This window comes from Eurosta solidaginis, chromosome 1 (genome assembly GCF_040869045.1).
Source record: "Eurosta solidaginis isolate ZX-2024a chromosome 1, ASM4086904v1, whole genome shotgun sequence".
NCBI lineage: Eukaryota > Metazoa > Arthropoda > Insecta > Diptera > Tephritidae > Eurosta > Eurosta solidaginis.
The window spans coordinates 381,721,769-381,735,709 of NC_090319.1; the positions used below are offsets into that span (position 1 = coordinate 381,721,769).

At 33.0% G+C, this 13,941-nt stretch overlaps 1 protein-coding gene across 1 annotated transcript; it reads right to left on the reverse strand.

The window, feature by feature from the left end:
* Positions 1-12,074: 12,074 nt before the first annotated feature.
* On the reverse strand, positions 12,075-13,682 carry HtrA2 (HTRA2-related serine protease). Its single transcript, XM_067763252.1, has 2 exons — positions 12,535-13,682; positions 12,075-12,460 (listed from the first exon to the last, which is right to left on the reverse strand). Exons 1-2 carry the CDS (start codon positions 13,632-13,634, stop codon positions 12,295-12,297), a joined length of 1,266 nt encoding a protein of 421 aa, XP_067619353.1. The 5' UTR covers positions 13,635-13,682; the 3' UTR covers positions 12,075-12,294.
* Between the last annotated feature and the right edge of the window lie 259 nt (positions 13,683-13,941).

Consider the following 13,941-nt stretch of genomic DNA (forward strand, 5'->3'; position numbering starts at 1 on the left):
ATTTTGTTTATTTGATTTTATCTTATTTAATTTTACTCTATTTTATTTTTTTTAATTTTTTATTTAATATTATTTTATTAAATTTTTTTTATTTTATTTTATTTTATATTATTTTTTTTTATTTTTTTTTTATTTTGTTATGCTTTTATTTTATTTTTCTTTTATTTTTTATTTAATATTACTTTATTTCATTTTATTTTATCAACTAACAAAAAAGTACACACAATTTTTTTCTGAAGTAAAATAGTAAGTTTTGTTGTTGAATTGTAATTTTCTAAATTTGAGTTAAAATTTTTTTTAATTCGAAATGAGAATTCTAAGCTTGAAATGTATTTTTCAGAATATGAAATAAAAACTTTGAATTTCAATTGCAATTTTCCGAATTTACAATGGAAATTCCGAAGTCGAATATTTACTGGCATAATTTGAGTTGAAATTTCCTCAATTTAAAAAAAAATGCATTTCAAATCAAGTTTCGTGAATTTGAAATTTTTGAAAATTTAAATGAAAGTTTCTGAATACAAAATAAAAATTTTGAAACTGAAAGTTCTGAGCTTTAATTCGAATTTTCGGATTTCGAATCGGAAATCCTGAATTTAACATGAAATTTTCTGAAGTTGAAATAAAATATCTGAATTTGACTTGCAATTTTACGAGCATGCATTGTAAATGTCTGAACTTGAATTGAAGTTTTCCAATTTAAAAGGGGATTCATCGGTCTCAATACGTAAACTTTGCGCTTATTTTGAGACCCTCAGTGAATAAGTTTATTAAAAACATATTAGCATAAAAAAACTATAAAAACTGTCAAAAAATATCTGTCCAACATGAAAACGTCTAAAAAGTTCGTTAAATTCGCTCAAGTTTCAAAAACTTAATTTATTTACAAGCAGCACAAAAGACTTAAGAAACGAACTTGCAAATTAAAAAGCAATTTCGTCACAGATCTATTTACATATATACATACATATGAACTTTAATAACTATACAAATATATTTTATTTACCTGCTATAATAACAAAATATATTTGTAGATATTTTTGTGTAAACAATTTTTTACATATTCAGAATTCCCTCGCCATTATCCATGACAATGATTTTACATTTTAATTATGCCAGTCATGAACTATAAATGCAAATATTTTTGAAAGACGACAGACCATAAAATTTTGTGGCAATTCATACTTTGACGTTGACATTTGTTCGACAGGTGAAATGAAATAACCGAAAATGTAATAAAAGTGTATTTTAAGAAATTAAATCAATAACAGTTTTTTTGTTGAAACCCTTTTACATTTTTTTGCTCTTTCTTGGTTTATTGTATTTATTCATATTTTTTATTTCTGCAAATACTTATATTTCATTTTTTTGCATATTAGTGACATATTTTTTTCTCAATCACTGCGGTTACGCTCGTGTGTAATTTTAACAGAATCTGAGCTGCTAACAAATATCTAAGCGGCAAATTTAGTTCAAGAGTTTTTCAGTCGTAAACAGACAACGAAATTGGTGCTTTTCGAAATTTCGTTGGCATGTAGCTGTGCAAAAAGGTTGAAAATATTCAGAGGCTCAAAAGGATCATTAGAAGTAATTTCACCGAGCAAGTACATACTAAAAATTGGGTTTTTGTCTATTTTACTGTACATTAGAAACAGGATTTCTAGACGTATTCCAAGATCTAAGTTTTGAAAACAGTTTTCTAAACGCTGAGGGGATACGATGCAAGTTTTGTTGGGTGCACCTCTTTTCTGTCTATTGATACAAGTCGAAAAAGGGGCTGAGCATAAAACTGCGGCTGTATGAGTGGTTTGCAGACGACGGTGTAGAGAAAGGATATTTGGATCACCAGAGGCGGCTAGAGGAGTGTGTAAACATTAAATGGTAGGAACGTTCCGACAGTAGTCACAAAGGAAAGGTTATGTGCGGGTACATCCAGGGCGTTTCGTTTCTGGCGAATAAATTCGCAATTTATATTTGATCTGTGACTGGGTTTTCTGTTAACAGGACAAGGAAAGAGAGTTTTGTCTGTGGAACTTTTAGTGAAAACTTCTTACATGTCTACGCAGTGAACGGATATTATAGACTTAAGCCGTTTTGAAATAACTGTTAGTGAATGTGATGATTGTTTTGATGTCAATAGTGCTATTTTCATGCTTGCGAAACACCCGATGTCTAATGCTATGTGATGTATGTAGATATGCATGTTCGCGAGGGTTTTTCAAAGAAACCTCACCTCAAATCCGGTATAGCTGGAAACTCAACGAAAGTATCTTCGCCTGCGAACATCCGAGCAGAGACCTAAAAGCTGGCCGCAGCAGAGAGGTATAGAGCTTGCTTCGCCTTGTTCACTGGAACAGGCCATCAGGGAACTTCATGGCGGTTCATAGATTTAAGAATTTTTAGAATAGAATAGTTTTTACAAAAGATCAAGCCTTGGGTGCTGGTCAACATGCCGGCGTTTGACTAAATAAGATAAAATTTTTAAATATATTTTTCTGTGGAAGCAACTCAACGGCAATCTCTAGGTATTTATGTATATGAAGCGAAGTTTTTTCGTTTTGTTATACATATAAACACTTACAGCGTTCACTTTTATCCCTAGTGGGAAAGCCTTCATATCTACAAATTCAGTTCAAATTAAATGCAGATATCAAATGAATTCCGACTCATTTTCACGAAGATATCAACCACAGATCGAATGAACAGATCGAAAAAATACATTTTAACTGGATAGAGGGAAAGTATACAGATATATGCTTTTGGAAGCTTTTATTTCAATGCCAGAAAGAGGTAATTTGGCTGCTTTTAGTTTCTGTCGCATAATTTGCATTACTTTTTATTGTGATTACTGCAACTCTTTTGTGTTTGCTATTGATTGGTATTGCCGCTCGTGTCACAACTATTGTATTGCATATAAACATATGCTTGTTACATTATTGCAGCAAAAAATACCACAGTTACATATATATTTAAAAAAATGTAAATATACAGTGAGAAATTAAAAAATGTGACAGAAACGCATGTTTCGCGTTAGCTGTCGCATGGTTGCCATTGAAATTCAATCCCGGCCAAAACCATGCATATCTGTAGGTAAATTATACTTACTTAAAAGTAGAGTTGAACTCGCAAACAACCGCAATTGATTATGGCTTTATTAGTGATATATTAATTTGTAAAATTTGATGTTTGTATTAATAGTGTATTGTAACTTAAGATGAAAACTACATAGATAATGCACAAATTAATACATACATATATACAAACATTACAATCAGCCCTATTCTGCATTTCGACTTGGATTGGAATTTTTTTGGATTTGGCAATTTGGGTATTCTGTGTTCCAATCTCTTCCTCCTCTCTCTTCCTCTTCTCGTTACGATTCTGTCGTAATGTAGAATACCCAACTTCGATTAAAGCTGCAGACATTGGTGCTTTATCGGTAACCGTATCGGTAACCTTATAAGAGCTGATTCGACCAGCCTTATGGGAATCAATGCAATCGATTATTGGTGCCGCTAAGGTCGTAACCGTATCGTAGCCAACCAATTGGTTTTTGGTTTACCATCGTAACGATAAACAGCTGATTACGTTAGGGATACGACAACAGCGATACGAAATACGGCACCAATGACTGCCGCTTAAAGCGGAGCGTAGAACGAGAACGCAATCGAAATGGAGAATGGGGTGACTATTTTCATGAATATTGTAGGAAAAAAAATAAAGTTTGTGTCTTAAGTCTCTAGTTTCATTCATATAGCAGAAGTTCTGACGGCTGAACTAATTTATTTTATGTTAATCTAATTGAATCCTACAGGCTGTCAGATTATTGTAGCATTTTCCAAGCGGAAATATTAGCCGTAACCAAAGCAGTAGAAAACCCGGAAGAGAATAGCTTCAGCTACAATCGTGTTAACAGTCAAGCAGCAATTAAGGCAATATAAACTAGCTAAAAAGGGTACATCCCTTGAAGATTGATCCGTAGACGTCCCAATTATACTGGGCGAGATTAAGCGAAGGCGAGAGGTGCACATGATCGACCAAGCGGGAAAGGCGTAGGTTGAAGTGTGGGCCGTAAAGTGTCGAAGATTATGTGTAGGTTTTACAACCTTAGAATAAGAAAGTTGCTTCTATCATTAAAAAGGGAGGATTGTAGACCAATGACGGGTATTCTGACTGGACACTTCCTTCTGGCGTCACATGGCTTTAAATTAGGCTTGACCAGTGAAAGACGATGTAGGAAGTGCGGGTTGGAGGAGGAAACGATCGAGCACGTTCTGTGCTCGTGCCCTGCACTTGCCGGGCTAGGACTCCAGCTATTAGGAGTGGTACAGCTGTCAGATCTAGAAGCAGCAAGTGGCTTAAGTCCTATGAAGCTTCTAGTATTTGCCAAGAGGACGGAGATTTTTTATAACATAGCTCTTGGTTTTTGATAAACCCTATCAGTCTATGTGAGGTCCTCATGTACCGGCCAGTTCAACCTAACCTAACCTAATTTGATTTAATAGAATACAGTTCAATTCAATTCATTTCATTTCATTCAAATCAATTCATTTTATCGCGAGTTTGAATCGAGCTCAAGGCCTAACAATAATTATTTTATCATTATTATTGTTATAATATATTTTTTCATAATTAAAAAAATTTTTTAATTATAATAGAAGAAATATGAAGAAGAATAATGATAAAATAATTATTGTTAGGCGTTCAGCTCGATTCAAACTCGCGATATTACAAATCAGTAGGCCGATATAACAACAACAACTCATTTTAGTTTAATTGACTCGAATTCAATTCAACTCAATTCTTCAGCTCATTATAGTTCGATTCAATTCGTTGCAATTCAACTGATTTCAATTCATTTAGTTCAATTCAGTTCAGATCAGTTCAATTTAATTCAGTTCAGTTCACGTTAGTTAAAGCAATGCAATTTAATTCAATCAATTTTAATTTGGTTTTATTTAATCTAATTCAATTTAACTCAATTTAAATTAATTTTATTTTATTCCATTTTATTCAACTTAGTTAAATTTTATTTAGTGTAATTAAATTAAATTTAATTTAATTCGTTCTTAATTAATGTGTTTTATTTTATTTAATTTAATTTTATTTTATTTTACTAAATTCAGTTTAGTTTTATTTTATTTTATTTTATATTATTTTATTTCAACTTATTTTATTTTATTTATTTTATTTTATTTTATGTAATTTAATTTTATTTAATTTAATCTAGTTTTATTTTATTATTTTTTTTTTTATTCATTTTATTCAGTGGACATTTATTTAGTCTAGTTTAATTTAGTTGAATTTAATTTAAATGGATTTCGTTTCATTTTATTTACATTTATTTCATTTAAAAAAATTTAAATTAAATTAAATGCAACGAATGATTTAATTTTATCTTATTCCATTTTATTCAACTTAGTTAAATTTTATTTAGTGTATTTAAATTAAATTTAATTTAATTCGTTCTTAATTAATGTGTTTTATTTTATTTAATTTAATTTTATTTTATTTTACTAAATTCAGTTTAGTTTTATTTTATTTTATTTTATTTTATTTTATTTTATTTTATTTTATATTATTTTATTTCAACTTATTTTATTTTATTTATTTTATTTTATTTTATGTAATTTAATTTTATTTAATTTAATCTAGTTTTATTTTATTATTTTTTTTTTATTCATTTTATTCAGTGGACATTTATTTAGTCTAGTTTAATTTAGTTGAATTTAATTTAAATGGATTTCGATTCATTTTATTTACATTTATTTCATTAAAAAAAAAAATTAAATTAAATTAAATGAAACGAATGATTTAATTTTATTTTATTGTATTTTATTGAAGTTACTTTTTTATTTAATTTTATTTAATTATATTTTTTTATGCCGAGTTCGAACTCCAGCTCAAGTCCTATAACAATAGTTTTTATGGCAAACATTTTTTTTTATTGTCTATAATTAAAAAAATTATTAATTAATTTTTAATATTCAATAATATAGAAAAATCAAAAAAAAAATTATCGTTACATTATTGTTATATGCCTTGAGCTGGGATTCGAATCCGCAATCCCTAGTCCGAAACAATAGTCCAATAAAACAAAAACAAATAATTTTATTTTATTTTATTTTATTTTTTTATTTATATTTATTTTATTAAATTTTATTTTATTTTTTTTTATTACATTTTATTATATTTTATCTCCATTTTGTGTTCTATTTCAATTCAATTTATTTGAGTTTTAACTTAATTCCATTATATTTATATAATTTAACTTAATTGCCTTTCAATCCCTTCTATATTATTAAATTTTTACTAACTGTGCGTAATATTGAATTTTTAATGCTACATAAATTTAAGTACCAAGCGCCAGCAAGACATGTCCCTTTTTGCTTGAGACTTGCTGCGACCTACAAATTCTTATTTATTCACTTTAATATTGCACCTTTAGCTTAACCCACGCATCTTCATAAATACGAAAGTTGATAAATGTGCACCACTTTCGGTTGGCATATAAAATTGAAAAATTTATAAATCGCAAGTGTCATTTATTGACTGCTTAAATGTAATAAAAGTCTCGTTTTCACATATAAAAGCGTAAGCTTTACAATATCATAAACAAACATCGGAGCTTAGTGCAACCAATCAATGGAGCAGCACAAAGTGCAGCGATTAAGTTGCCAATGACAGTAACACGAAAAAGGCAAGTAGAGAAAGGGATATATGTAAAACATACAGAAATCATCATAACAATGGACTGCAATTTATGCAAGAAAAGCCCACATACATATGTATATACACATACCTGCATACAAACTGAAGTGCACAAATTAAATCCTCGCATTTGCAATTTCACTTTTTGGCCCAAATTCGGGATTATAAGCCAATGTTATAAACACACAAACCCACACAAAATACATGCAAAAAGCATCAATGTACGAAATGCGCCTCGGAATGCGCACTTTACAGACACTGGTGGTAGACTTACAAACACACATACACACATACATTTAATGGCATATTGATTGGCACAAAAGTCGAATGTCACCCACTGTTAGTAAGGAAATTTATGAAAATTTACCAATTGCATACCAAAGTGCATAAAAGATCACAGAAGATGACGCGGACGAAGGATGAGGATTTGCCTACCTCATCATCAAGGGCTTTTAGGGGGGGGAAGAAAACAAAATACTGAATCCAATTGATTGTAAAGCACAGATATTTCAATTAGCGTAAATCGTGCAGGCGTACAAGCTGCATTTAAACCAAAAAAAGTGTTGTCCGTACACGCAAATGTGAATAGTGAAATCGAAGATGTAACCAAATTTCATTTCATGTGGTGTTCAATGAAATCGAAATGCAAATGTATGATAGTGGTACACGCTACTGCTGCTGTTAAAGCGCCAAACTAAATGAACGCTTATCTATTGGGAGCATCAAGAAATGCTTTGCACATTCACATTGCAGGCAGGCCACCAATTGCGTTTGGTATTTTTTTTTTTTTTGTTTTTTTGTTTATTTGTTCGTTAATAATTACCATAATTCGCACGCAAAATTGGATATGGGAGCCAAATTGCAATAAAAATAAATTTTAAATAAAACAAATAAGTAAAAAAATCCAATTTTTGGATTATATACCCAACTGTTGTTTTTTAAAAAACAAGATATGGTTTGCTAATTTTTGTGAAACATAAATTTTCATAAAACTAAACTGCTTTCTTTTATATAAATGGATCAAAACGCAGCGTAAAATATTTTTGTATCCCCTTTTTTATTTCCCCTTTTGTTATATTGTCTCCATGCTGTTAACTATGTGTTAAGAATTAAGTTTGTAGTTCAATGGCATGTCTCTTAAAAAATGATCGCAGGAGCCCTACAATTTTTCTAAATAAATTGACCTGCGCGCCCCGTGGCGTAACTTTTTTATGAAAGGTATCGTTCTCTTTTTGGCTTCTGAAACAAATTAAAATGTCAAGCCTCTAGCTTAACGGGAAGCTACTCAAAAATCGATTTCATGATTCCAGATCTTGTAAATTTTCTAATGATCTCGACCCATTAATTAAAAATACATCGTAGGATTCCCCGTTGTTGTTGTTGTTATAGCGATGAAAACGCTCTCCAATCTTGGCGAGTGTAACCGATTTTGATGGTTGGTTCTTTGCCAGATATAGATCCGATACGTTCTGTTAACAAGCACTATTAAGGTACAAGCCTGACCATCTCGAGAACGATTTAAATTGATCTTTCGAGGCCATGCCGTCCCACCAACTACTTCCACGAAGAGCTTGGGATCATCAGAGTCTCCGCTGCTAAAAAACCAGGATTTGCCACGGGTAGGTGAGGTTGACAATCGGGTTGGAGAAGCTATAAACATGGGCTGGTAACCCCTTGCGCTACACAACCCGTTGGATCATTTGATAACTTTAGTCGCCTATTACGACAGGTCTACCAGTCGCGGGAAATTTCGAAGCCGCTGGAGGATGGGATTACCCGTGTTCGATAAGTGTTTTCTAAAGATCTCGATCCCTAAATCACCCAGAAGAACTTTTTATCCTAAATATTGCACTTTGATAGAGTTCCTAGCTATGATCAAAATTTCACTTCTCTAGAATACCAGTTAACTCGACCGCGGAATCTCCAAATTGGGAATAACTTTTAAGTATCACGTTCTCGGCGCAGCCTAGCGACAGTTGGATTACCATAGAGTTCTGAAGAATGTTCCAAATTTCAAGGCACTAGCTCCACGAAAAGGAGATTCAAAATTGATTGCAAGATTTATCAACTTTGGTTTATGTGTAAGTGTGTTAAAGTGTAAGCAATCCTTGGAAAAAATCGGGATAGGGAGAAGCATACATACATACATATATCTATATTGGGTCGCAGGGTATATGGTTGGACAAGATCAAAAGATTAAAGTTGCACGTGATCGACCAAGCGAGAAAGGGTGGACCCAAGTGCGGCGCTGTAGTGTCGAAGATCATCTGTAGGTCTTACAAGCTTAGACTAACAAATTTACTCTGGGTATTCTGACGGGACACTGCCTTCTGGCGTCATATGCTTTTAAATTAGACATAATGGGTGAAAGCAGACGTAGGAAGTGCTGGTGTTGGAGAAGGAAACGATACAGTGCGCTTTCCATACCAGGACTCCTGTAAGGAGTGATACAGTTATCATATCTGGAGGCAGCAAGTGGCTTAGGTTACAGAAAGCGTCTAGTATTTGCAAAGAAGATGGAGTTATTATGGCTTTTGATAGGGTCTTTCTGTTTGGTCCCTAACAAACTTCTGGTAACATTATGGACTAATTCAGTCTATGTGAGGTCATCACTGACCTGACAAGTCAACCTAACCTCACCTCTAAATTGTGTAGTGAAATTTTCGAACAAAATTTCCAGCCACTTAATATACCGAATGTTAAAAGAGTGTGTTTGGGTCGATTCTTTGATGTCTTTGGGTTTTAAACGTCTGTCGATTTTACATATTAATATTGAATATAAAATTGTAATTCGAGTTAGGAGGAACGGCGCTGGAAAGTGTGCAGACCGGTATAAAATAAAAAACAGAATAGTTTCCAGCGCTAAAAATTAATCAAAATACTGAATTCGGTATCGCAATCATATGTTTTTATTTATTTACTTTACAGAGCGATTCGCCAACAACAAAATTGATTTATCTGATCTGCATAAGACCAACTGCTCGGAAGGTGGTCAATATATTGGCCTATACAAGAGCGGTGTCAGCTTTAGCAAAGCGATAAAGAAAGCATACCGTTAGCTTAATGTGAAAATGTGCTAAGTCAACTTTTACGAATTTTACGGGAGATGAAAAAAATGAATAACTTTTGAAATAACATTCTTTTTTCAAAACTGTGAATGAGGATACCTTAATTACAATGCTTTTGAGTGTAGAAGCTTTGAAAAAGATAAATAAAAATCATGTATGCCAACCCAGCAGCTATTTTATGACTTAGCACAATTTCCGCACTCATAACAAAATTTTTTTTCCTGAATTAGCACTTTTTACTCAATGTGTTTTCCCATCACTCCTCCCCCTTAATGATTGAAATAAAACACTAAAACTGTATATTTCACAAAAAATACAATTTATTTATCAAACTATTTCTAACGGTTCTGATCTGGACTCTTTTGCCGGATGGTGCGCAGACAATAATTTATATTTAAATTCAAACAAATGCTGTGTTGTGTCTTATTCCATAAAGAAAACTGCCACAAACTTTATCTACAAACTAAATGCTAAATCTCTTAATCGTTGTCAAGAGAGTAAAGACTTGAGTGTAGTTTTTAACTCCAAACCTTCTTTTTCTAGTACCATTGACTTCGTTCTTTCAAAATTTGTTGCAATGGTTGGGTGCAGTAGACGTAACACCAGTGACTTTAAGGACCCTATGACGTTGAAGGCACTTTATATATCCTTCGTCAGAAGTCGTCTTGAATATTGCTCAATAATATGGAATCCTTTCTATGAATCTAAGTCCTATAAAATTGAGAGTTCAAAAAATTTTACAAAAATTGCTTTACGTATGCTTCACTGGCCAGGCGGTATCCCATCATATTCCAGCAGGTGCAAATTGCTTGGTCCTCAGGCTTTGCATGACAGAAGAACTTTTATGTCACCCATGCTTGCCCATAATGTAATAAACGTTAGCACGAATTGCTCTGATTTATCTAATTTGTTCATTCCACATATTCCAATGCGTGATCCTCGGCATAATAGAATATTAATCTAAATAACTAATAATACGAATTATGCTATGAATGAACCTATAACTAGGACTACGCATCTAGCAAATTGATTCAGTAGGGTTCTTAATTTTAATAACAGCTTATATAAGTTTAAGCTTGAATTGTTTTCTATTTTTAAATAGTCTGTTACAAAGCATGTAGTTATCGATATGTAAGACTTGAAGTAGATTATGGTCAGCGGAAAGCATTTATCCAACACCAGGTATATCTCAATTGGGTGAATCCAATTTAATGGGGTTTTGTAGGCAACACTCTCAAGGAGTTCCCAGCGAAATATAAAGCTTCTCCAAACCAATTGTCAACCTAAACTAACCGTGGCGAATTCTGTTTCATTGACAGCCAAGGTTCCGGCGACCCCATGTTCCTCATGGAACTAAGGGGTGGGGAGGACGGGATGGCCTAGAAGGTTTAATGTGATCATATAAATCGTTCCCGAGATGGTCGGACTAGTACCTTAATAGTGCTTTGTTACCGGAACGTACCGGATCTATATGCGGCAAAGGACCATCAACATCGGTCCAAAGCCTTCGGGGAGTGTCTGCATCTCTAATACAACAACAACAACAACAGCAAAGCATGTACCTTTAGACTGAATGAATTAAATAAATAAATAAAATGCGCGCACAAAGAAATGACTAGTAATTCAGATTGATATTACTGACTGGTTGACTCTTAGCACATTCTTTTTGAACAGTTGACGACTTAGCACATTTACACATCATTGCAAACAGCACGTAAAAATTAAAAATTAAAAATTTTTTTCTTGTGATCGATGTATTTCGAATTCAGCATTAAAACTGCATTAAAATACAATTTTTCAAAAGTGACTTAGCATGTTTTCACATTAAGCCAACGATACGAGTATACAAAAATGCCAATAAAAAATGGTTAAGTAAATAAAAGATAATCAAAAAACATAAGTAAGATAGTGAATAATTTGCAAAGCAGCACTTACCAGTTTTATAATGGCTGCATATTGGTATGTTCAGAAATGATACACGAGATTTTTCAAAATTGGTGTCACTAGGTTATGCAAAATTGAATGAGTTTTCTTTTAAAAATGTTGAATGCTTCTTTTTTTTTGTGACTGCAATATTGAATGCGGGAGTTGCTTGTTATAGTTTTTGTTGTGGGCATGTATTTTGTTTCATGTGTTATAATTTATATTTGCTTTAATGAAAGTTAATTTCAGGTTTGTGAAATTAAAAATATTATCTGGTAGTTAATGTTTGGTTTTACTCTTTTATATGTTTTTGTTGTATGTGCTTATATTAAAGTAAAATTTAAATTGTCTTATTAGATAATAAATTGCATATAGTTTCGTTATGGGCTGTTTTATTTTTTGCACTGTTTTCCCGTTTAAATCGCAAGTTGCTTAAATTAAAATTTTATATTAATATCAACTAAATGTTGTTGGCATTTCGCCAGGCTGGCCACTTTCTGTGTGCAGAGATGTTGAACTTGAGGTGTCGTTGCAAGTCATCCGTGTTCACAGCTGAAAATGCAATGCTGATGTTTGACGACAACTAAGATGTTTAAGGATCTTCAGGCACAATTTTTATTGTCATCTTTTTCAAGCCTCGGAAAATTGTTATATCCAATGATTTACTCTTGTCACCTAAAGCTTCGTAAACATCTGATGAATTTTTGATTTCTTTATCGTTGATTTTTGTAACAATATCGCCAGGATAGAGGCCACCACTAGTAAGATAAAAGAAAACAGAGATACATATGTAAAGTTTACTATGTACCAAAATATTTAATGCAAAACTTACTTATGCGCTGGCGAGCCAACGATCACCTTCCAAACTAGCACACCATGTGTGAGATTACTAGGTACGTTTTGTGTACGATTTTTTAGCTCGAGGAGTATATCAGGTGTTAGCGTTAGCATCGTTATGCCCATATAACGCTTAACAGGATAGTCCATTCTGCTTGCACCCTGTTTATGTCGTTCTTCTGCTTTTTTCAAAAATAATTTCACATAATCAATGGGTATAGCAAAACTAATACCAGCAGTCACTTTCATTGAGTTAACACCAATCGCTTCACCATCTAAATTAACGAGTGGCCCTCCAGAGTTGCCAAATGTGATGGCAGCATCCGTTTGTATATAATTTATATCCCGATTTTTCAAACCCAATTCTTGGGAAGCACGCTGTGTTGAACTGACTACACCAGCCGTAACTGTATTACTTAAAGCCAATGGGCTGCCCAAAGCCACAACCCATTCGCCTGAACGTAAAGTTGCACTATTTCCAAGTGTCATAACTGGCAAATCTTTACATTGTATACGTACCGTAGCTAAATCAGATGTTTGATCTATATCTTCTACTGCACCTGGGAAAGTACGTCCATCATTTAAACGCACTTGTACCATAGTGTGTGGTTTGTTGATAACAACGTGCGCATTTGTTAATATTAGACCATTGGAATCGATAATAAATCCAGATCCATTCGATGCAGTGATTGGTTTTCCAGTGTAGTAATCGAACTGCCGCATATCTTTTATTTCTATATACACCACCGATGGTGCACAGGCGTGCACTACGTCGGCAAGAAAATTGTATTGATTTCGTCGTCCTGAAAGTGGTGGCAATGTAAAGGCGGATACATTTGGGATGATTGTATGTCTATGTTTGTAAAGTAGGTAAGCGGAGGCACAAGTGATAGCCGCAACTGGTAAAATACTAGCGGGCCAACTTGGGTTTTGTTGGCTCTGAGCACCGTTTCCTTTATTATGACCATTTTTATCATGATAGTTTCGTCTATTTTGTGTCTCACTAAATAGCTGCTGATTTGCTGTACACAATAAATTACGTGAATTGAAATTTTTCAAAGCCAAACTAATTTTTTTCAAATTATTCAAAGCCATCACGTCCAAATTTCTGGGATTTGTTTTCCAGACATCAGCTGATTTGTGGCGCTGCTTCTTCTTATAGCTTATCAATCACAATGAAAATTGGTGAGTAGTGCTGACAGCGTTGCCATATATTTTTTTTTCCAAGTCAATTCAAAGAGGATAGATTTATAAGAGGGCGCACTGGAGTTTCTACATGGCGTTGAAACAAGTTGGTGTTCCTCTAGAAAAACCAGATTAGGTTTTCACCATGCGTTTTGTTATTCTGTCCGCACCAGCCTGAGCTGTCATTTTTATTTCTTTCTTGTTTTGTTCGTGCGCG